This window comes from Nesoenas mayeri (assembly GCF_963082525.1).
Source record: "Nesoenas mayeri genome assembly, chromosome: 10".
Lineage (NCBI taxonomy): Eukaryota > Metazoa > Chordata > Aves > Columbiformes > Columbidae > Nesoenas > Nesoenas mayeri.
Genome location: NC_137560.1, coordinates 11721392 through 11747088, shown reverse-complemented (window position 1 = coordinate 11747088; position 25697 = coordinate 11721392). Strand labels below are relative to the sequence as shown.

Here is a 25697-nt window from a genome sequence, read left to right as displayed (position 1 = left end):
TTTTTGGATGAGGTTTTATTTTATTCATGTAAGGCACAGGCACATAAATTCCGTCAATTTTTCCTCCTCTCAGCCTTATCCTAAACCCTGATCAGCTGAAAAACTACTGAAGAAACAGGTAGACAGAAAATAGAACATTTTTAGAAGGGCAAGAAGTTTAAGAAATAAAAACTACTGCGCAGCAAACGAGCCATTGTCATTTTCCCCTCAGAAAGCACAAAGAGATCACATTAGGCGTGGTCCCAGTCACAAGTAAATTCACCTTATTTTTCTAAGTAGCACTAGTGTATGTTCCCAACAACTCTCAAAACTTCTTCCCCTGCTAAGATTCAGGGCAGAGATCTGTCTGCCTGCTCCCAGGCACTATCATTACAGCACATCCTTCCCTCTGCAGGTCAGGAGCGCACTGCCAGGGAAAGCAGAGCACGGGTACGAAAGGATCAGTCGAGCACCGGGATAGCGCTGCAGTACTGCCGGGCAGCAGCGAGCAGCAGCTGTTCCAGGGTGCTGCTCTCGCACAGCCCAGCTCTCAGCTGACGCTCACCCAAGCAGCATTTTGTCTGGCTGCTGTCACTGCATTCGTGAAATTCTGCTCGGGGTCAGAGCAGGAAATCGGCAGAGGGCAGAGACAAAGCTCAGCCTCCCTCTGACTCAGTGATGCAGGCAAATTCAGAAGCCCTCAAACCAGGACGGGCAGTTTGAAACAAGCCAGAGGCATGCAATGGTCCCACTTCATTTTAAAGCCATTTTCCAAATGGAAGGAAAAGCCCTCTGGCAGACGCACAATCTGTGCTCACCTTCACCAGTCTGCAGCTCTGCTTCTCCTTTTTATCAGCACACTGGAAATGGGATGAACATGACCTATTTCTATGCAGCACATCATCTCCATAGCAACGGGCTTGTGTTTAAGTTGAAACAGCTGTAACCGAGTCACTGAGACACTGCAATGTAAATAGTGTGGAACTGAATGCTGCTTCAGGGCTCAAGACAAAGACTAGATCTCCCCCAGCCAGTTATCAGGGTTGTCGTAGTAGCTGCATAAGGGAGCCATAATCTACATATGCAGCTATAATTCATATTTGTACTTGGAAATATGCTGCAGAGAAGAATAAACCTTCTATAATTATGTACATAAACTGAACTGAAACATGATTGTAAAAGTCTCCACCAAATCAATAATTTAGCCCACTGAAACAGCTTAGAAGTAGACAGTTGAGTATTTTTTCCCAGAAGAAAATACTTGATGTTGCCAGCTTCTGCAATTCTACAGCAAGTCTCATGCTCTTTATTACATCATTTAAAAGTTACAGCTCCCCAAAAGTTCTATTTAAAGAAGAATCTGTTTTCATTCTTGATTTCTAAGGTTTCTCGTCTCCCTCTTTAGCTCAGAAATGAAAGCAAGAAGGGTTTTGTTTAATCTTGAATACTGATATTGTTTGCCTCGAGTTAGGTCCTAGTATTTTAAAGTAGTTTGAAATTGCAGTACTGCACAAATGAAATGCAGCAGCTTTATAGAATAAGAGTAAATATATTTTAAGTCATCAGTTCAAGAAAACACTTCAGAGTTAATTGGAAACTAGCACTTTACCAAAGGGACCTTTTCTTTTGCATAAGGAAAGGTCATTGAATCTCATGAAAACAGTGTAATACTTCACAGTTGTGTCAATCCTCCAAGAAAAATAACCAAAAACATTTGATGCTAAAATCCAGTAAGATTCATTAAGTGCAAGTTTTGGAATGCAAAGAAGCTTCTTTTGAGGAACTGATATTCCTGGTGAGTTCCACCTCTGGAACTCTATTTTTCAGCCAACATCTGCACTCAAGTTAATAATTTTTTCCAATAACCAAATGAATATGAGCTTTAAGAAAAAGAGGTGTACACAGATATATCTACAGCTGAGGCACAATAAATGCCCTGCTTTAAAGTTGCAGGTCATGCTGATAAATATGGACTAACATTACTGGTAACTCCCAGTGAGAAATGCTTCCTGCACTTTGCTCTTTGTCCCAATAGTGCGAGTACATAATGAGAAGACAGATTAACAGTTCAACAGCTCCATCTTCCCCACTAATTATATGGGATATCTGAAGAGTTGGGGTTTGCAAGAAAGGCCTCTGAACAAGCAAAAGCCAAGTGTGGTAGAGCTGAAATTTACCCTAAAAGTAGCAGTATTTGTCAACTTTCACTTATGCATCTTATGTTGATATTTTAACAATATCATACAAACTATACAGTAACCTACCTGCTGTCCTCCCAAGTCACAAATAGGCACATTATTATTCCATCCTGTCAGAAGGTACATTCTACAGAGTAACCACTGCAAACACCAGCACTGCTACCTGCAAACATTGCTCATTTCATTACTAACTTGAAATACTCATTTGAAATGCAAAATGTTTTAATTGTTTTTAGAATGGGACTACACCCTTTAACTCAAAGTCTAGAGGCACTGCTATCTAAAAGTAAATTGCACAGCTCAAGGCCACTGCAGAGGTTTCCATACAAAACAGAAAGAAAATAGCATCCAGTAGTTCTAGATTGACCAGAACTCCCTAATAGCATTTGCGCAAGTCCGCCAATGAACCAACTTCATTGCATTCTCAGACCAAAAATTCAATACCTCCTAAAGACTAATGAAGTATTCAGATTTGTATGCTTTCAGTCTCTTCATTGCAGAGTTTATCTGGCCTTGAAGCAGAAATTAATTTTGCTATCTTTCACAAGCCAAGAATAAAAATGTTCCCACTACTCTCCAGTGAGCAAATCTGACTGTACTCGTGTCTCGCTAAGTGCTATCCTGTTTACCTTTTTCATGGTAGCTGCACAGCAAGTGAAACTCTTGCAGTTATTTGCAAGAGCTCTCAAATCCCCTCATTGGCAAGTACGCCTCAGTACCTTCTCATTTCACAGACGCAATCCCCACGCTTTTTGCTCTGGGATACATTAAAATGCCATAGAAGTGGCATTTTACAATGCCATGGATTAAGAGCACCGAGCATGCATTTTCTCCTTTACTTCATCCTCAACTCAGTCAGGGAGATAGAAGAGCAGGAAAACAGTTTCATAATACAATACGAATAGCAAAATCTCTAAATTCAGAGCTTTTTCCATTTCCTCAAATTCCCTCAAAAGAGAAGAGAAAAAAAAGGCAGCATATCGCTGTATCACTGAGTGCTTTATCTATGACATCTAAACCAAAGGCCAAGTATCCAAGACAAGCCATAACTTAATAGCTGTAACAGACGCAGGAATTAGTAGCTGGTTTTAATCTGCAAGACTGAGAACTGATTTTAATAGGTGAAGCTATGAAAACTTGTTAAGCTCACACACCACCTTTTGATTTCAAAGGTCTTCTACCCTCACCTTAGAAAATCCCTTTCTATTTGAAAAGTCCTTGCCAATTCCATCATTAATACCCTCATCTGTTATAGTGCTAAATTTTCACTCTCTGCCATGCTACCATTGCAAACTTAGAGGCCAAAACTTAAACTTGAGTTCCCATGTAGAACATTTCAATTACTGGCTGCTACACCCCTTTTTAGTGCTTCCCTTCCAGAGCAGTGTTAGGTCCCACCTACGTTCCTGAAGCAGGGGCTATCTAGGAGACCACCTCACCTCCAGGAAACACACACCCAAAGCTCCAACAATTATTCTGTGTGCTAAGTTGGTTTGCGCCTGCATTTGCTTTTGCCATCCCCACCTCTGTTCTGATTTGGCTGTCTGCTTCCGCTCAGGGCCTATAATAAATTTGTCCAGTTTAAGAACTGGAGATGCCAAAGCAGCCAAATAGAGCAAACCCCTCAGGTACTCCCCAAAAGACACAAAGCACCTCATTATGTATAGGAACTGTTACACATCATTTGGTTCAGTATCTTCCCTGCCACCTTTCCCCAATTTTTACACAGCATGTAAAATGCTACTTCCAAAATACACACGCCTGTTGCTCTTCCCTTATATTCACATCTGCATATAGCACTCGTGTCTCAACTGGAGAAAAGCCTTACCAAAACACGTCTGAGCCACTAAGGCAAAGTAATAATCCAGTCTTCTCTCCCATCTGTTTGGTGGAGGGATTTTCAGTGTCAGTATCACACTGCTTTTCACAGTCATAGTTAAAATTTGAGAAGTTCATACCATGAGCTAAACTATTAGTTGACTAAGCTATACTTTGAGAAAAAAGCCATAATCTTCTCTGTTGCTGATCATTACAATCTGCTGATACAAGCCAACCTCAGCCAATTTACATTTTTTCTGATTATATTTGAATGGTTACACTGCAGCAGCCAAGTTTTAATATATGCTCGCTTTTTTAAAAAAAAAAAAAGGTAATCAAATACCATTAGATTCTTTTCACATTTTTCCACAGCAAACACTAGTAGATTTTAAACATTTTGGGCACTGTAACAAGAAGCTAGCTTTTATTTTCTGTTGTTTAATCTAAGCTTGCAGATCCCTAGGAAGACTTTTCTTTTGCAGAACTCTTAAGAGTCCCTACCCCATAGTTGGGATGCTTCTGCCTTTTAGCAATAAGTTTCTTGCAAGTTGTCTATAGAAATGTGTTTCTTGAAAGCACAATCTATAGAAAACTGATAATGCATTTTATTAGTTAGGTCCAACAACACTTGTTCTAGCCTGCAAACTGCACTGTCACAAAAACCAAAGACCCTCAAAACAACTAAGGTCTGCACAATACTCTCAACATGTATAACCTCTCACAGAAAATGTGTACTAGAACAACAAAACGACACCGTTTTGAGAAGCAGAAATATATACAGATAAAATTCTATGCTATATCTTCAGACATGAGAGTTCCTTTTCCAGCTCTCCCTGTGAGCTGCCTTCTGACACCTCCTTGCAGGCAGAAGGTCCTTGCTAAAAAGTCTGATTTCATTATTTGTGAGGGGGCAGGAAGAAAGGAGGAAAACCAGCTTTTAGTTTCATTTTCACCTCCTCACAATATTATGTTTTAGAACATAAGTTTGTCCACAGCATCAGCATAAAGTTAAGAAGTGCCAAACTACAAGGCAGACAGTCACTATTCTCCAGATCACTTTACCAAAATAATTACTACAGTCTTTTTTGCCTATACCAACAATGCTCTGCATGCCAGTAATTAGCAAAATGACCTAATAATAAATTATTATAAACATGGCAAAAAGACAGGCTCCTTAAGTTTACTTTTAGCAAATACAGAAAACCTTCATAAAGAAGCAGCCAAAAAGACCAGTTGAGGCTCCATTCCAGCTCTCTGGTATAATACTTGTTCTGTTAGCATTACAGCCAACACTTGAAAATTTAGCTGACACACCCAGGAAACTGCCTCCCAACACTCTGTATGCTTTTATACAAATAGCCAAGAGCTTACACCAGCATTCTCAGAGTTTGCTTTGTTTGTTTTAAAACAGAGCGCCTGATTTAGGGATTTCTGCATCACAGAACTAGGGCAGAAAAAAGAATTTCTCTAATACCAATGGCTGAATTTTCTGTTGTGAAGATAGAATAAATGCAGATGGGCTCATCCTATGTTCAATATCAGTGATGCTAGTATTTGGCAAGTCCAATTTAGTTGCCTTATATCTTACAATACACATAGGCTAGTCCTGAATTCAAAGATAAACTATTATTGTAATCTTCCTTCCCGTGCAGCAGGAAACAACACCTCACATTTTTGCCATTCACAACACATAATGACCTAGAAGGTTTGGAGAAGCCACACACATCACTCTGTGGAGCCACTACTGACATCTGAATTTCTGAAACACCACTGTGTTAACACATAATGCAAATAAAAAGCCTTATATCTGCACCACTTACTACAGTCCTAAATATCTCTCATTTACGAGGCAAAAAAGAGACAAAAAGGAGTTGATACTAACTTCTGCCAATCAGGAGCAGATTTTCTGATGGTTTTTTTTGTTTGTTTTTTTTTAGTTGGGGGTGTGTGTATTTTTTTTTTACCTGTGTTGTTGTTGTTGGGTATTTTAAAAAAAACCACTCCCAAAAACACCAAAAACATAATAGACCGCAAATCCTCCACACTTGAAGAAGTCTGTTATTCTAGGCAAAACACTCCTCCAGAAACCCCATTTTTGTACATGGCTTTGGGAACATCCCACAATTTAGATATTACTATAACAACTGCTAACACACCTATCCCAGTGACTGCTAAGTAAGTTTTACCCTGCTGTGTTACTCACTGCCTGGTGGATTTCAGCCTTCACTTCTTCACTCAGCATTCCCTCAAACACAAAGGAATCACCAAATTTTTCTGCCTGTAGAAATAAAAAAAGATCAAACCACATTATCAAAGTAATGTTATCTTTCAAATGCCACTCATATTTACAGTTTTATCTTATCAGGGATAAGGAAATTCTAACAGTAATTTAGAGTTCTCTTTCAAGGAAGCTATTTTGGAATGGATGAGAACATATCTTATCTCTGGATGTCATTGTTCTTCAATAGCCACTGGGCGGATGGCAGCTCACAGAGCTTCTGCAAATGTTTTTACTTCTATAATTAAAAATGCAGTTCCAATTGTCCCAAACTGCTTTAAAATGCTACAGTCAATAATCTAACATTTAGGGCATATTTAATTTTTCTTATTCTTTTCTTTGGGAATCACAAGAAGAGACTTAAGTCTTGTCACTTACGGCCTCATCATCACAAGCACCATGTTTTAAAGTGCTGTTACAGTAGAAGAGTTAAAAGTAACCTAATCATTATATCTAGCATTGTGTAAAGCAAAAATAAACAGAAAATGCAAATCATTTCAATGAATCACAGTACATGATATTAATATAGGGGTTTTTTTCCTCGGTAGACTAAGTGAATTAGCACTCAAGGGAAGTCAAAATGTCCTATCAGAATTCAACACGTGCCCTTCTCAATTTCTTCATTTCATTACAGGCATTCAAAGGCTAAGAATAATCACCATTGAGCTCCTTCTGCATGCTCAGAACTTTCCAAGCAGCACAGTTTGCAAGAAAGATCCCACTCATCACCCAAATTGCAAGAAATTTTAGCATATGACCATGATCTTTATACATTGAGTTTCAGAAACTGAGAAGAAAAAAAAGAGAAAAGAGAAGAAAAAAAATACTTATCTCACTTGCCCAATCTGAAAGACCCACACAGTGGCAAACAAGTTCATCACCTAAACGACCCCAGATTTCAGTCTGACAGCCACCACCAAGGGCTCTTTTTATTTTTTTTTTTTTCAAGTTTGTTAAAAAATAAAATACTTTTGGTTCAACAAGATAGCTATACATCTCGAGATTTTTTTCTAATCAGTTTTTCTATTTACTTTCAGGTTTCAACTGCCAATGGAGTTCAGTCTAGTCCATAAGAAAAGAAAACCAAGAAGTAGGTTGGCTCTGTTTACCCACAGTAAGCAATGTAGACATTATTTAAATACACAAAAACCAACTCAGCCACATACCAAAAAAACAAAACAAAACAAACAACCCTGCAAAATCACTGCTGTTTACTCTGAGTTTATTTTTCCACATCCAGCATAAAAGGGGGCCCTGTGTGAGGGGGGAAGGGAAAAGGGGTAAGCAGAGCACCCAACTGTCTGAACCAGACTCCATCTGATGCAATGCTCCAGTCAAACACCACTGCACATGTGCTTATTCTAGAAGCCAGTCTGCAGCAAGTAAGCCCTGTTCAAACTCAATATTGTTAGGCAAATTTGTTTCATAATTACCAAGAACTTCAAAATAGAAACAGTGCCGTAGCTAAAAGAAGCCCTTCATCCAACCAGAAGGATCCTGTGTTCCAAATGTGAACCAGTTTATCAAATGAATTCAGCAAAGTGCCTCATTTGAGACCTGATCATTACCAAAGCTTTTATTTGCTTAAAAGGCCTGTCACGGTTTTCTAGAAGTTGCGTAGGAACAGTCAACTGTCAGGAAAGATCAGAGCCTTATGCACAGGTAGCTTCCTTCTTGGAAGAACCTTAGCATAATCTTTCTTAGGCCATTGTTCCCAGTAACATGCACAAAGCTATTATTATACTTGCTATTAAATCTTCTTTAGACAGCAGGTCTTTCTGTTGCTCAGCTCATTAGATGTAGCTGCACTGAACTAGCCTGCAGAGTCCTCAGCTATCACAGGTTTTTAAATCCCTTCTCCCCTGTTCCCCTGAAATAAGGGAAATCTAACAACATAATTATGCTGGTAAAAAAAGATGTTCTAGGACCCAAAGGTGAAAACAACAATGACAACAAAAATCAACAACAACAAACACCTGCACAGACATCTTCAGCCATCTCTCAGCTTCACCCAGGCTGCCTCAGTCATACTGTAGGGAAGACATTCATTCCAATATCAAGGCACCCACTAAATGTAATAGCATTCAAATGCCCTTTCACACCCCAGGCAGCAAGGCAAGACAATTTCATCTCTCCACTACTTGCACCAGAAATATCCTAGTATACAAATCCCAACAAGCATTGTGATGTCCTTCCAAAAACAAGACCAAGGAAAAAGAAAAGAAAAAAAAAAAAAAGCTTACATTTTTAACAGGGATTTTGCCAATACAAAGAAAGATGACAGGAGACTGTTTACCCTTCTGCCTTACCTCAGTAACATACCCAGTAGAATTCACAAATCTCTCAAAGTCCTCATTGCTGACCTCATAACGATCCATGTAGAAACTGTTAACATGGACTTTTCTAACAGGCCACTCTCCATCTTGCTGTATTGCAGGCTCATCAGTGCCCATTGTGAACACTCCTCCTGGAATAACAACCATCTGCAGAGAAAAAAAACACCCAAAAGATTATGAAAATGAAAGACTAAAAAGTCTTTTATTGCCTTACTCCTCCTCCACCTCATCTTTGGAGGTGCTTTTCCTCTGAGCAGCATTTCACTGACAAAAACGACACAACAAAACAGCAATGGTGGCATCTTGATCATCACCTGCTTGGAAAAATTAGCAAATGGAGCTTGAACTGAAAATAAAACCCTCATTTGTAGCTCTTTCTAAATGAAGTCTGGGTAATTCAGAACTTTTACTGAGAGTAATGCTTGTGCTCTGACAAGTAAAAACCTGTTCCCCTTCTGTACCTAAGAGCCAAGAAACAATCCAGAGCCCTTTCTACTCATTTTTAGATTAGGAATTTCAGCATTTCACTCTATTGCTAGGAAGGCTTGATGCATCAATGGAGAATCTGGAGATTAGGAAACTGTAAGTGTTGCTTTGTGGATAAGCCTGCACTTGTTTACATACTAAGTACAGATGGGTTTTTGTTTAATAACAGGCACGTGCAGCACTGTATTACCAACCACACTGCTCACTGGCAGGTAGACACAGCACCTGCACCTCTGTGTGCCAGAGATAAGATAAACTGTCAGGTTGGTTATATTCCACTCCTCTGCAAGACTAGCCTTGGGCAACAGTCTTGGGCTTCAGAAGCAAAGGATGAATGACAGAATAACACTTCAGCTAGTTCAATACGATTTTTTCACTTTAAGGCCTCAGCCAGTTTCCAGAGAAACAAACCACATTTCCCTCAGCTTTAGTGGGCTCTTTCCAAGAAGACAAATGTTCCAGAGGTTTTGTTATGCCTCTTCAGATGTTTCCTGAGAGCCCTCTAAAGACTACAGAACCAGCAACACACCCCTCATCCAAAAACAAGAGCACCTGTGTTCCCGACTCAGAAGCCTGTGCTGGAATGCAGAATGACAGCTCCAGCTATATAGAACATGACCTGTCCATTGGGAAGATTTTAAGGGCTAACACTATCCAAGAGTTAGCCTGCCAAAAAGTTACCCAACTCATCAACAAGTGAAAGAATTGGGGAAGAAGAGTCCCACTCCCTCTCTTTTCGGCATTCTTAAGCTACCTTCACCCCTTAACTCACACTGAATTCAGCTACCTCATTCCTCCTCCGGCAATGTGCAGAGGCTGGGAGTGGGTGAGCCCCCCAAAAAGCCAGTACTGACAGGCATCCACTGTGGAAAATAATCTGGCATATCCCATTGCACCTGGACATACCCTGGCAGAGATCCGTGATCACATGCTACTCTTACAAGGAATTCAAGCGAGTGGACCAGTAACAGAACCTAAAATGGGCAAAGTCAGTTCTAAGAGACAGCAGCATTTTTTGCAAGATCCTGATGCTTAGTATGCAGGAAAATCAACTCTAATAACAGAAATATTCACTAAGAAAGGAGTTTACAGGGTAGGAGAATTCTAACACTACTCCAAAAGTATAGTTTAAGTTCTGACAGAAAAAGAAGCCTGGGTTTTAAATGTATAAGAGTCCAAACAAAATTCTATATACATGTTGCGGAGCAAGACAGTACACAACATATTAAAAGTAGCCATACTGCAGAAATAGGGTTTTAAAAAATGTGAACTAATGTAACATTATTTAAATGAAGAGGTGGATTCACAGAACCAAACATGAACTTTGGATTTAGACATACAGCCAGTTTGCAGCATGGCCTAGATTATAGAACCTCGTTTCTTCTACAGTTGGAATTTTGTTTTTTTCTTTTTTTCTTATATTACAAGACTCTCTTAATAAGGTTAGGTGCGTTAACCAGAACAGTTTATACGGATGCCCACAATGACTCATGAACCAGAAAGTCAAAAAGAATCATTAGTTACTTTCCAGCTTCTGCAGTTTACTGTTACTTATGTCTATATCAACTATCCAGCCCCTCTCCCTGTTGTTAAGAGAATCTGGAGTATTTGACATAACCTTACATACCCAATTCCATTGTCACTTCTCCACTATAGATCTCTTGTTTGGCTTTGCTCTCTCTCAGTGACACTTAAAATTCACACAACTTGCAAAAGGCATGTAAGAAGTACTACAAATATATATTTTTTTTCCTGTGAACTAACCACATTTGAAGCTAGCTGCATCCCCATAACTTTCTCTCCACTAAAAAGAATTTCTGAGATTGTCTTTAACTGAATCCATAAAAGGGCTTCAGGATAAGTTTGCTTACATTTTTTAAGACTTAGGGAATGACAGAGTGGTACAAAGTTGCACCACTTCCTTCCTCTCTGCCAAGCTGCCCGGGTGGCACCGGGGCTCTCTGAGGCCAAGCGAGGCGGGACCGGCCGAAGCACCCCCGCCCAAGCCGCGGCTCTCAGGAGCTCGGCCCGCGATGACCGCGAAGCAGCTTCAATTGGGTTCTTAGGCAGAGGCCGGCTCCGTCCTGCTGACCCGGGCTCCCTCTCGCTCCCGCCTCAGGGCGCGGCGACACCCGCCTCACGGGGCAGCGCGCGCGACACCCCCCACGCGCGCGTGCCGTCGCTCACCGGCCCGCGCCCCGCGCTCCGGTCACCGCCCGCCGCCGAGTACCGCCGAGCGGCTGCCTCCCGAGCGGCTGCCTCCCGTCCGGCGCCGCCACCGCCGCGCCGGTTAGCATTACACCCGCAGTCTCCGCCGAGAGCTGCCTCCTCAGCTGCTCCGGCGGCCACTGCCAGCCCCAGAAGAAGGCAGCAGGACAGCCATACAGAGGCTGCTGCGGGCGCAGCCATATTGGTGGAGGCACCACGTGCCGCCCGCGGTCAGGTGACGAGCTGCTCCTTAAAGGGGCAGCGCCGCCGCCCGGCGGGTATTTGGGCTGGTGCTGTGTGGCCGGGTAGTTCCCTTGGCACTGCTCTCACCCCAGGAAGGCTGTTCGCGCACCTCCGGGGAAGCCGGGGTGTTGCCGCCTGGTCGGGTCCCCCGGGACCCGCCGGCAGGTGCCTCGGGAGGTTCGGCCAGAGCGGCCGGGCGGGCTCGCGCGGGTCTCGCGGAGCGCACGAGCGCTTGTAGAGCGGGACGGGTACGGGAGGCTGTGAGGAGAGAGGCGCGTCCCCGGCTCGTGCAGCCCAGGAGGGCGGGTCTGCTGCCCCCCCGCCTCTGCTGCCCCCCCGCCTCTGCTGCCCCCCCGCCTCTGCTGCCCCCCCGCCTCTGCTGCCCCCCCGCCTCTGCTGCCCCCCCGCCCCTGCTGTTCAGTCAGGTTTGAAGTTTGCCTTTCTGTTGTCTAAAGTAACTGCATGTTGAAGCAAACAGCTTAAATACAGCACACAGACCTGTGCTTTTTCAAAGACACTGTACCCAGTGCTACCTGGTGAAGGGTCTGGAGAACAAATTTTGTGAGGAGCGGCTGAGGGAACTGGGGCTGTTCAGCCTCGAGAAAAGTGAGGCTGAGGGGAGACCTTATCGCTGTCTACAGCCACCTGAAAGGAGGTTGTAGCATGGAGGGGGTTAGTCTGTTCTCCTAAGTAGCAAGTGATAAGACAAGAGGAAATGGCCTCAAGTTGCCCGGGAGATGTTTAGGTTGGATATTGGAAAAAACTTCTTCATGGAAAGGGTTGTCAAGCATTGGAACAGGCTGCCCAGGGAAGTGGTTGAATCACCATCCCCGGAGATGTTTAAAAGATGTGTGGATGAGGTTCTCAGGGACGTGGTTGAGAGGTGGACTCAGCAGTGTGAGGTTAACAGCTGGACTCAATGACCCTAAATGGCCTTTCCAACCAAAACAATTCTCTAATTCCATGTATTTCATGTATATGGTATTCAAGTTTATTCAAGATGTGTGCTTAGTACTTGTCACAGTTAACATTACTGAGAAAAATCTGCTCGTGAAATGAATGCAGATAGGTCTGTGTTCCTGAAAATAACTTCTTAATTATCCATCAATATAATCCCTTAGCACAGTTGTTTACTGCTCATTACACCTCCACAGGAAAAAAATAGGGAAATGCAGACACTGCCTTTAAGTTTTCCCACACTGAGATGTCAGGAACTGCAAGTAGAGGTCATTGTAATTGACAGATTATGTTATTCAGAAATATTTTTAGTAAGGGGAAGTTCCAATTGTGTAGGTATTGCTCAGCAGAAAGGAGGACTGGCCCTTTTGTAAACTCTCTTGGTAATCATTGCTAGTAACTTGCACCAACAGAAGTGTTCTTGAGGGCTCGGTCCCTAGCTGAGCTCATCATTAATATCTATGGATGTTATAAGCATTTTCTTTCTCTTTTGCAGCAAATTGCTGCAGCAAAACTGCAGCTGAAGGACAGCGAACAGCATGTAGATAGCGTAGTGTCAGACATACAAGGTGCAGTTCTAAGGCCCAAAAAGTAAGTGGTTACACCTTTGACTGTATTTAGTAGCAGTATGTAATGTAAGAGTGTGTGCATGCCTTGCTCCTAAGAGTACCCTCATCTATATTAATGGATGATGATGCAACTCAGTGTCATTTGAGAATAAGGGCTTAGGAAAAAACAAAGAAATGGTAAATTCTTTGGGCACTTCTGTCCTGGGATTTGGATTTTTCGTGCTTAAAAATGGATTTTACTAAGTATGACACAACCAGTCTTCATGGCAAAAACATCATCATGGAATGGAGGAAAATATCACTCAAGGGGAAAAGAGAGAAACCTGCTTTTCTTTCTAAGTGAATATCAAATCCCATTACTGCAATTTTGGGAGTTTGCACAGAAGTTTTCAGGGCAAGTGACTGAGAAGCTGTGTGTCACAAGCCAGGTGAGTGGCAACATGATAGTGTACAAGCCAAGCAGGTCAGGAATGGAAACATACATTATAGAGGCACAACAGCCTCCTACTTTGCCCTTGGGAGAGGTAGCAATCTGCTGTTAGTAGCAAGAAGCAAATTACTACTTCGCTCTGTGCCAGCTCGCCTGTCTGGGACTCTGTGATCAGAGTGAAGGCTCTTCTGGCTCACTGTCCCCCTGCTAAGGAGCTGGGGAGCAGCAGGTGCACCCTCTGGCTTTCTTGTGTGACAAAAATCCAAAGTCCTGTCATCTCATTCATGGGCAGAAAGGGTGCACTGCTTTTGTGTTTCCCCTGGTTCCTTGCACAGCCAAAGCACAAAGCCTAAGGCAGCTGGTGATCAGCTGTCTCAATCCAGAGCTGTCAATACCTTCTGCATCAGGGAACTGCTAATGCCCTGTTTTTTTAATTTTTCCTGTACTTCACTGTAGTTGTTGAAGATTTTGTTGCTCTGTCATGTAAATCTTTACTTTGTGTGGAAGCTTCTGTTCAGGACTTTCAGCAGAATGGATTTTCTTCTGGATTTTTCCACTATGTTCAAATAAATCTCTACTCATTCTGTGGGATATTAATGCAAATACTTAATGTATATATAAATATTAGGACTGTGCAGCAGAAAGAAGCATGACCATACTAAAGGAGAGTTTGTTTGGTATTAATACTGGAAAGGAACACTACTCAACTGTATTTGCTGTATGAAATTTTACTGTATGCAAAATGACAGTGCTGGGAGTCTTCACAAGGATGCATTTCAATTATCCACCATTAGTCCCTTTTGCCCTATGACGTACTTAGAAAAGCAACAGAGTGCAGAAAAACAAATGAATACAAATTTAATTATAAAATCAACCCTGGCTGCTTCGGGTTCGGAAAATGTAAATGTGCCTTTTATGTTGAAACAGTGATCTTCATAGAATCTCTATGAAAATGCAAAATAGATATTGCTTATTTTCTCCTTCCAGATTTCCAGTGCAATTTACAGAAATTACAGCAGAATCTAGGTATCCAAACTCTGCAGTCTTCTAGAACTGAAAACAGTCTGCCAGGATAACTTCCCCATATTAAAGCCTTGGGATTCTGGCTGCATCATGATGGAATCCAGGAAAATCAGTTGATTTTCAGTGAGCTGGGACAGTTCTCTGGTGTATCTTGCCTCTTCATTCTCATTGCTCATTTTTCTATAATTCTTCTTTGCATCATTGCTGTACTTCCATCAGAAAGGTTTATGTTCCTTATTCTCTCAGGAGGCTAGATGAAATAATTACAATTACAGTTTGCTTCTGAGCAACATCCCGCTTCCAGTGCGTATTTCTGAGAACTTCTGACAACTTTTGCTGGTGTCATTTATTGATCATATTTGTGCTTCTAAGTAATTTGTTCATGAGCAGCTAATCTCTTCCACAGAGGGTTTAATTATTCTCTCTCCTCACACTGAGTATACCATGCTTCAGGATTAAGACACTGATTTCACTCTTACTAAAATATTATAGAGATGAGAGACACTTCAGCACTTAGCTGAAAAGCTGAGATGTTGCCTAGCATTTGTCTCTGTTGTTAGTGGTGCTTTTCATCTCCTAGTGCTGCAGAATTGGCATGGACAGCTCTGACAACGATGGGGAGCTTTTGTGATCATCTACAGCATCATGAAGACCAGCCACGAGGAAGACTGGACAGTTTGATTCTCAGAGTCCTGGTGGCTGCCCAGAATATCTTCTCCTTTTTCCTCCAGGGTTGCTGCTTGTGTGGAACCAACAGCAGAGGCAAAAAACCCACACAAATGCACCCAGCAGGCTGGACTGATTTCTGTCCAAAATGGTCCAGAAAAGTTAACAGTTAATTGCAAATCTGGCAGCATAAAACAGAAAAATATTGTTCTTACTCTTGGCGCATAAGGCTTCAAACTTCATCCTAGCATATTTCATCAATGTTGATTCACATAATTGCTACAAATAAGGTAGTGCTGGACCAGAATAAGGTTCAAAAAGAAAAGAACAGAGTTCTCCAATAGCAAAAAAACCCCTCTCTTGCAAAGTGTTTTCCTTTGAATAAAACCAGATATGTGAATGGGCAAAACATCTGTATTATAGCACTCTAAAAACTCAAGTGATATCTACCAAGTAGCACTGTTTTTGCTATTTCGTCTCTGAACTCTTGAACAGTTCTCATTCCTTAGACCCTCTTTGTGCATCTGTTTATGATCTAAGCCCAACTTCTTGTTTGCTTACTGAGCAAATCAGACTCTATTCACTATCTTGGGGGCTACCTGCTGTAGTTCACATTATCAATGACACAGTTACTTTAAGAGAATAACTCTATGGTACTTCTGAGTGTGAATTTTTTAATTTGCTGACTGCCCTACCAATTTCTCTTTTCTTAAAGCTATAAGATTATGGGAATCTTATGAAGTCACTGTGCTTGCAGCAGCATCCCAAAGCAAGTTCTTAAGAGAAATGGAAACATTTTCCGCTTTCAGAAATTTTCATTATTGTCTTGTCTTTGCCAGCAGCCCTTCAAATCCAGCAAGTTCTTTGCAGTACTTAATCAGTATTTTTGGCTGAAGAGCCCTCGGTAGCACAACCTCCACAGCCTTTGAAGACCTGACCAAGACCCAGAGCAAATCGGGAAATCCCCCCAGACCATGGCTTACTTTAAATGCAATTTCTATCATACTGCTACTGCTCTTCTGCAGCACTCATTAATGAAGGTATTTCAAGGCATACTGCTGGTGTAACCACTAAAGGTGTTCAGTGGGCAAAGCTCTTTGCCACTGGCTCTAGTGACAGTCCTTATATCACTGCCCAAGTGCACCAGACGTTCTAGCCTCAGCCTCCTGAACTCATCTAGAGATTAGATTTGATTACATGAGAATTCATTAGGATTACCTAATGATATTAAGCAACATTACTCTGCCAAATTTCTGATGAGTAATGGCTTGTAGTGTTGCAGCCATCATAGAACTCTATTCACTGACCTTCTCTTGAGTTCATAAGTCATGGACTTCAACTTCTACATATTCTTGCTTGATAGCCATAACTGCAACTCCTCTGATGTTACTTTTTAATGAAGAACCATGAAGTGGTAGGTTGCTGTCAATCGGAACACTTGTTGATCTGGACTTATTCCCTTTCCTCAGCAGGTTCGCTGTAGAGATAAGACAAACCCTGAGCGTGGCAGCAGCCGTGACACACTGTGTCCTGCCCGTTCTCTGAGGCAGCGGGTAGGTGCGGGTGGAAGGGAGAGGAGGGAAATGTTTTCTTCACCTTGTGCCAATTAAAGTGATACAGCAGTTCTGCAGTGCAAACATCTCATCCACCTCTGCAAGGCACTTTGTGCTGTGGTACTGCCACTGTGCCCTACAGAGGGCATAAAAATTACTGTATTATCGTGGACTATATACCTTGACTAATATTTTAAGGATAAATAATTGCATAATGTAAAAAATAAAAGGAAATATTACTTTTTTTTTTTGGTCACTGCTGGTCATTCTGGCTTAAATTGTGTTGTCGGTAAGTAGACAAGCTTTAAAGTTAGCAGCATCCCTGTGCCAGATAGTCTTACTGAAGAGATTTTTACTTGGTTTAGTGAAACTCACTACTTTCAAAGTTTTAAACTGTTCTTCTGCAAAATAGCCGGTTTACCCCACATGATCGCGCTTCCGCACAGCTGACCGTTCTCAGGCTCTTATCTTCCAGTAATTAATTGAATTACCCCAGAAGCGAAAGCCGGGTGTGTAAACAACCTTGTGAAATCTCAATCCCTTCTATTTGAGCGCAAGAGTTTAAGCGTGATCTCTCCGCTATCTTGCATTTCCCAAACCGTGCTAAGACCTGCGTTTACTAAGGATTTATATTCCCTGGCTTGATTTTCTTGAAGTCTGTGTTGCTGGCAAGGCTGTGCCGGTGCATCCCGCTGCTCCTCGCCGGCAGGTGGGCGCTTCAGGAGCCGTCTCCCGGTGCCAGGGCTCTGTGCAAAGCCCCCCCCCCCCCCCCCCCCCAACACGAAATACGGTGTCGAGGCCCCAAAACTTAGGACGTGTCGAACGCGCAGACCTGTCGGAGTCCCGGCTGCCCGTGGAGCCCGCAGCACCGGCCCCGTTCCGGGGGTCGCCCTGGCGGTGGCTCGCGGCGCGGTGCACGCCGGGAGTTGTAGTCCCGCGGGGCCCTTCCCCGCGGCGTGCGGTGCCGCCAGGACTGCGTTACCCAGAGAGCCCCGCGGCGCTATATAAGGCGCGGCGGCGAGCTCGGAGCGCAGTAACCATGTGGATGTGCAGCTGAGGCGGTGGCGGGGAGCTCGGCGCAGCCTTCATCCTAACGGGACCGGGCAGCGCCGCGCCGCCAGCATGGGGCTGCCGAGCCGCCGCTAGCCCTCCCCGCCGCCACAGGAGCCAGGTAGGGCGGGGGGGGGCGGGGGGGGATGTGGGCAGGCAAGGGCTGCGGCAGTGGCTGGGGAGGGAGGCGCCGAGCCCGCCCCGCTCCGGCCGCTGGGGCAGCCCCACTCCTGTGTGTCCGAGGCGGGGGTCCGGGAGCTGCAGCAGAGGCGGAGCAGTGCTCGGCGAGGATGCCCGGCCGCGGCAGCCCCTGCGGGACGGGGCAGGGAGCTCTCCGTCCTCCCGGCTCCGCAGTGCCTGTCGTGGCCCGGCCGTGCCGGGCGGAGCAGGGAGCAGTGCCGGCCCGGGCCGGGGTCGCCGCCCGGAACTCGCCGCAGCTCCGCGGGACGGCCGAGGCCTCGGCGGTGTCCGCTCCGACTTTGCCCGTGTTTTTCCTCTCGTACTTGAGGCGCAGTTGCAGGGGATGTTTGGCGTTATGTAAACACTTGTGAGCACTGATGGGGACTTGGCTATGGGCGATCTTATTCTTAAATGGTCAAAAGCTGGGCAACTGTGGGTGGATATTTCTGAGGGTCTTGGTAACTGGTCTGACAGGCCAAATATTTAGCTGTTTCCTGGACTACAATAACTGTACTTCAGCGCGGGGGGGCACATGTGCATTCCCCATGTATGTGGGATGCATCATAATTCTGAGCAGGTTTATGTCTTAATGATAAAAGCTTAATTATTGCTAATTGATCGGGATGTCTGTGGCCTGAAGCTGGCTTTGTGGTTCCCCTGTGCAGGGAAGCTGCCTGTGCCTGTTGTGCCTCAGACCCTCATCGTGTTCCCCTGGGTGCAGGGGCACTTGATGCAGTTGCAATGGCTTGGGGACCATCAGGCTCTCCTCTCTAGCACAAAACCAAACACATACTCTTTCCCTTATGTGGGTTTATTCTGGCTCACAGTAGTTTGTTTGTACAAAGAATTCCCAACAGGTGAAAGGTTTGAAATACTGCATCAAATACATCACATGCCACACTGTGCAGCGTTTCACATGTGCCCGCTCAGCTGCAGATGGGTTGGGCTGTGGTGTTGCTACTTGCGAATCAGGAAGGGGAAATGTGGCTAATACGCTCGAGATCCTGGCCTTATGAAGATACAGGGACTTGAAGTCGTGTGGAGTAATGTGTGTGTATCATACCTGTTCATTTTATTTATTAATGAGGGCCAGTACTTGTGCATGTGTTTTTGTTTCTTAAATGTGCATTTTGTTATTTGGCTTTGAGGTTTTTTCCTGTGCTTGGAAATTTGCCTGGTGTCCCAGGACTTCCAAACCTGTTGAGCCAAAAGACTCACTGACTCAGAGCCCAATCCGAAGGCCCACATCTCAGTTGCTTACCACACCAGGTTCAGCTGCATGAGTGCGGTATGCCATGTGGAGCCAGTATCAATGTCTTTCCCTTGGTGGTTCCTCTGTGGCTACTGGGTGCTGAATTTTTTACTTGTTTTCTGAACCTCTGTGCCAGTTTTTCAGGTTCTAAATGCTCGATGGTTTTGCTGGTGTAAGGTCAGTTCCTGAAACAATAAAAATATTGCATGGCATAGTGATTGTAGCAAAGCATTGCTTGTCCAACACTGCTTGTGAGTGGAGAGAACTGGTGGCATCGATCAGGCCAAAACTTCTGGCATAACAGTACAATTGACAAAACAAATGGAAAAGTTGCATGCTGTGGAGACCAGTGACTTGGTGTGAATGCGTAGCGGTCCCTGTGTGTAAACTGAAAAAGGAGTCATTGTGGACATGAGAAACACAGTTCCAGTGTTTTTCAAAGCAAGCTGTTATAGGAACACTGTCAAGTAAGCTGTTTGAGCTGATTATTTCTAATGTGTTCTTTAAGCCATCTTTTGTTTGTCAACAACAGTATTTTTCTTGTTAAAATACCTTATTCCTTCCTGAGATTTAAGTGTTTGCTTAGATGAGTTTTAACCATCTGTTTTGCAGTGCTGATTAAGTCTTGAAATAGGGAGTGATCTGGTTTCCTCTTACAGGGCTTCATAAATTAGGAAGTAAACAGCAAGAGTAACTTTGGTTGCCTTTGCAATCGTGGGGTGGAGCTTAAATGTGGGAAATATCATATTTTTCAAAATATGCTAGTCCTCTACATCGTCACTGGAGGGTGGAAAAGGCTCTAGTGAAGAACACTGAAGGGGGTGAGCACTTGGTTCATTAATTCAGGGACTGTTGTTGGAGCTGCAGGTCTGGGTGAGAGCAGGTACATGGAGGAGGAGAGCTGGGGCTGATGGGCAGGGTGGAGAGCGGTGTTAATGACTGCTGGGGTCTCTGGTTGTAAATGAGAAGAGTAATGTGATCTTATTAATGGCACCATCAGTCCTCTCACATCACCTCAACAAATCTGTGTTTGTGTGGGGTGGGGTGGACTAGAAAGTGTAGAAAAAGAGTTCAGGTGAAGAGGTTGAGTTCAGGTGAAGAAACTGAATCTTGAGTCCTGGCTGCTCACAGGTGCCATCACAAATTAGTGAGCCTTGCAAGCAGTGAAGCCACGCTGGTGTGAGGTGTTGGTCTGATTTTATAGTAACTCTTCTTGTAAAGGCTGTGCTGAATGGGCATTACAATGTGGGAGTGTGAGAAGATGGCCAGTCACCTGCAAGACTGGCAGGTTTTGGATGATATATGCAAGCAAGGATCCAGCTCCTGCAGTACTGTGTGTGTGCAAAGGGAAAGGGAATGATACTGGTGGCTGATCCATAAATGGATGGTGTGGTCTATAAATCTGTTCTGGAAGCAGAAGCTCCTTTTAGTTTCCTGTAAGATGAACTTGTTCCTCTGAAATCGCTGAAATGGATGGTATTGAAGTGAAACTTCTTTTTCAGTGCTATAAAGCAGGCTTCAAACAGGACCCAGATATCTTGAGCAATTGTCTTGTATCTGTCCTTTGATGAAGCAGGTGCAGCCTATTCTGGTTGATGTGTTGACTGTGCGGTTCCCCTGTGATGCTGTGCGTGGTAATTCTTTGGTGCACAGCATACTCCTTAGGAGCATCTGATATGTCAAGTTGCGAAGTGTACTGGGAGTCTTTGAGACATTATTACCCCATAAATATAAGATAGTTGTAGTTGTAGGATTGTGTCTTGAAGACAGGAGGAATCTCAAGATCCCGTGGGAGGTGGGATGAGGGTAGTGGCTCTGTAGTAGCTGGTAGACGAGCTGCTCACTCGCCTGTGGGTGAGTGTGAGGGAAGGCAGCTTCACCAAAGCAGCTTATGGAGACCAGAGGGGTTTAGAGGTAGAAAGTGGTGTGCTGCTGGGAAGTTATGTAAATGTAATGTTTCTGTCACAATGTGGCTGTGTTATTAGTCCAGTTTTGTAAAAAACTGCCTTACAGTACATTCCAAATGAGTTTCTTCTGCTGCTGAGATAGCACCTTTTCTAGTTTTTGTTGCTTCAGTAGCTTGGAGCCTTTTTTCTGCCTTATTTTTTTATGTGCTTGTGATGGTACAGAAGAAGAGTTTAAAAGCCATTGAGCAGTCTCCTGTAGTGGCCTGTGCTGGGTACAGACAGGTCCTGCTTTGCTGGGTGCTGTAAAGAAGACTTGAAAAAGCAGCAGACAGTATCCTGGGCTGCTAAGCTGAATCCTGTCTGTGTCCATAGCTATTCAAAATGATTCCTGTGCTCTTCTGCTGTGCATCTCCCAGATGCTGCTGCAGGAGGCCAAACAGCACCAGCTTTGATCTGCCTCAGAATTCCTTTCTGATTTATATTTCCAACGGATGCTACAAAAGCACTACAGCAATTATTGCCTGGTTCTCTGTCTTGGCACGGATGGACAATGGCTGGGTATGGAGGCAGAACTCCCTTTCCAAGGTGCTGTGACTGCTCGTTAGATTGGCAGAGGCAGCCGCAGGAAGCGTGTGTTGTTCTTGTTTGTTCTGTACCTGTTGAGAAATTATATTTCTAAGTCTTCAGAACTGTAGTGTTTTATGGGACTAAGTTCCTTGGGAGAAAAAAAAATTAAGATCAAAACTACATGAAGTGTAATACAGAAGACTAAAGCTGCAAAATTCAGCTGTGGATTCTGAACTCAGAAAAGTTTCATTTTCATAGTTGTGGTTTTGGTTAAGCCTATCAAAACTTAGATCAAGACTCATTTTTCCTTCCTAACAGTGTTAAATGGAGAGTAGAATGTCACTTCAGATCTCAGCAAGTTAACCCTCCAGAGAGCAAAATGTGTCAGAAATGTTGATGGAAGTGTGCATTACTTTGCTAATTTATGGCTTGCAGTGATGTAACTGCATCCTCGAATGCTGGAATGTCAATGTGAGGAGCGTGGCAGAAAGCTGAGTGTTGATACCTCACTGATGGCTGGGCTGAGCAGGTTATAGAAGGATGGTGAATAGATCCAGGAAAACTGAATGCCAGATGAAGCACGTTCTGGGATAGGATGCTGGATAATATTCCTGCTCTCAGAGTAACCTGATACTGAGCTATAAGGAAAGAGCCTTGGCTGCTGGATCCAGATGTAGTGATGTACACAAACATGTCATTCTGTCTTCATCCTTGCCATGTGCAAGATGTCTGCAGTCAGAGACTGTAATCACTGTGTGTATACATGTAAGAGATTTCTGATCACAGTAGGCCAAAAAATGCCAAAAGGCTGTAGCTTTTTTTTCTAATTAATTTCTGGGAATTGTTTAGTAGCAGTGTAGTATGAAACTTTTGCAAACCTTTCTTTTGTACCTTGGCCCATTCTAACCACTTCTTAACAAATTCACAAATCTGCCAAGAAGTTTTGATTGTAGTCCAGACATGTCCTGTCTGCATCCCACTTCTCTCTGTGGGAAGAGATGTATGGGCACAAAGACAGATACCCGAGTTGGTTGATGATGTGTGGTCTGAAAGGTTAGTTGAAATCTTATGATTAAAATAACACCGCAGTCCTTGGCCACTTCTCCATCAGTAAGGGTTGAGTAGATTGAGTTGCTAATGCTCTTTATGCGATAAGGTTGTGCAATATTTTAAACCTTTGCTTCAGAAGAATGACCCATGCTTGCATTCTAGGAGAGTACTGTTGGGGGGCCAACATGTAGAACTCAACCTGGGAACTGCAGTATTCATCTGTAAAGGAGCCCAACCCATCAGGGTTTTTTAGATCAGCAGGGCTCAAAGTAGGTCCCCTGGCCACCAGTGGTTCTCCACACGTGCTGATCATGTGCTGGTAGTGGCTCCTCCTCTTTGGCTGCTTGTCACGGGCACTTAGGCTTTAGTCTGCAGACCTGGTGCCTGCTGAGGTGTCTAGGAGAGCAGCGAGCTCACCCTTGTAGGGTTGCTACATCTAGAGGACGAGAGAAGACTTACAAGCATTCAATAGGAGACGCTTGCAAGTGGAAGAAAAGCTTTAACTTGATTTGCGGTGGGAACCCAAGGCTACCGGGAGGCATCCAGCAAAGCCCAACCCTGGAAAACGACACCAGTACCGCCATGGAGGAGAGAGAACCTCCACCCAGGTGCAGTATTGGTGAAGGGAGAAATGGGAGGTGTAGGACATGGGAAGGGTGTTAGTGTTGGGCAGGTAGGGTCAGAGGCAGATGAAGGTTAGTGAGATGGACAGACAGAAGGAAAATACTCTAGGTCAATTTAGGGAGTACTGCATTCACTACAGAGTGTGTATCTTGTGAGGAAGGAAGCTTGAAGGCTTGATGCAGGGAATGGGACTGTAGGAGACAGCCCGTTCTGTGGTAAAGCCTCAGCAGATACATGGCCAGGCGAAGTGAAATCAGGACTGTTCTGTACCCTCTTCTTCCCTGGCCATTTTTCTTCCTTGGCCAAACTCCAGTTGGTGTTATGAACCAAGCTTGCTCTCTTTCCCCATGACATTGGCTGCCCTGTTTCTTTTGGCGTGTTCCAACTCTCTCCTTCTAATAGAAATATGCTGGAAAACATTGTGTGCTTGTAGGGGCCTCGTCCAGAGGCTGACGTCTGAGCTGCCTTCTCCTATCAGGGTTAGAGCCAGTAAGTACAAACTTCAGTAAGTATCAACTTCAGTTAAGTGCTTCTTTCTTTTAATGGAATTAAAAAGATGCTGTCACATCATACTTGTTTTGAAACAAACAAAAAATGCTTTTTTTTCCCCTGATAGTGTATCTCTAATAGATTTTCTTTTTTCAGCTTTCTGCAGATGCCTGTCAATAGGATCCATCAGCCATGTTTCTCACATCAGTCTGATGGCTGCTGTATAACATATCACGGTCAAAGTATAACTTCTGTCCAGAGTATTGTTACGAGTGTGTTACTTTTGACCTGAATTTTCTGTAACTAGCTTGTCTGGTTGCACTAGGAAAATAAAAAAATGCAGGTGCTCTTTCTGAGGAGAAAAGGATGTTGTACATGTTTGCTTTCCTGTATTGAGGATTTATTGAGATTTAAGTTAACGAAATGAGTTATTTTCTGCTTATAATTTTTTCTTAAACTGACTTCTGTTACATCTATGACATAGTCACTTCTGAATAACTTTGTCATTAGTATGGTAAAAAAAAAAAACTATTTGTCTGTGGAGTGGCAAATAGTATGAATAGAGCATAATTAACATCGTCATTATTTTGCTGTATGAATTTATAGCCTCTTCTAACTTCCTTCAAGAAAAGCAGGAAACATATTCTTGATTAAATATGCAAAGAGACTGAGTTTCCTCCTGGGAGAAGAGGGTAGATGGGGATTTGGGAGACCTGGATTCAGACCTGGGCTCTGAGTCTGACCCACTGCGTGTCCTTGAGAAAGTCGTTGTGCTGCCCCCTCCTCCCCCTTCCACAGCCCCCATCTTGCCTCTTCAGACTGCAAACTATAGGCAAATCTGCTGCGTTATAAGCGTTAGGAGGAAAAATACTTTATGTGAGAAAGTGCATTTCTCCTCTTTAATCTAACGGTTCATCAAATGACTATTTGCTGGCAGATAGCAGGCTCCTGGACATGAAAGGTTGCAGTTAAATGGAAAACAAGATGATGTGGTAGATAAAGGAACCATGCTGATTTTTTTTTTTTTTTTTTTTTTAGCATGTGTAATCTCTCAAATGTAATTTATGCACATGTGTGCATGAAATCAGCAGTGCTGAACCCTTTCAAAATGTAACGTAGTTCCTGAACTGCCTCCCGCTGCAAGCGTGTGAGGAGGATGAAGGTCCTGATGTTCGAGACTGAGTGGCTGTGGGCTCCTGGTGCTGCTGGTATTTTCTGTGTGCTACCAACAGCATTGGTGGCTGAGAACCTGCAGGAGTTCGTTCTGCTGTTGGCTTGGTTAACAGGCTTCCCTGAGCTGGCCCACATGGTGCCCTGACCCAGCTGCCCAAAATCTGTCCTGTTTGTCTTCTCCCGTGTGTTCAAGGAGCTCCTTTTAGATTTGCTAAATCAGAAGCTTTGCAAAATGATAGTGCTCTGTCCTGCAGCCCGAGACAGTCATTATTCACTAGATGATCTTTTAAATAGGGCACTTCCTCCTGGCTTTGGCTGTTTTAATGGGATTCTTTTGAATCTTTCTCACAATGCTCAGAGAGGAAATCTTCCCTTATTTTTATTGAAATAAGAATGGGAAACATCAGGATTTGATTTCAGTTTTTAAAGAGTTAGTTGTACCTGTAAAAATAGATACAGAATGCTGGGAGTGTATTATCATGAGGCCATGGAAATCATCAGAGAAACATTAGTTAGGCGAAACATTCAATCAAGCCCATAGGACCAAATTTTCAGCCAAGTAATTTTGTAATACGGTTTGAATTTACCAAATTGTTTAAGCATTTGACATTCACTTTAATCTAGGGAGTCAGGGTTTGGGTGCATTTGAGAAAATGTTGGC

At 43.5% G+C, this 25697-nt stretch overlaps 1 protein-coding gene across 1 annotated transcript in view; it reads right to left on the bottom strand.

The window, feature by feature from the left end:
- The window catches only part of SUMF1 (sulfatase modifying factor 1), a gene marked incomplete at its 5' end in the record, with an annotated part of 32092 nt that extends 20588 nt beyond the window's left edge, over positions 1-11504 (bottom strand). Inside the window, 3 exons of the mRNA XM_080350364.1 lie at positions 6199-6273; positions 8583-8756; positions 11283-11504. Of these exons, the coding sequence (XP_080206490.1) occupies positions 6199-6273; positions 8583-8756; positions 11283-11504 (471 nt within the window). The remainder of the gene's footprint in view (positions 1-6198; positions 6274-8582; positions 8757-11282) is intronic.
- Between the last annotated feature and the right edge of the window lie 14193 nt (positions 11505-25697).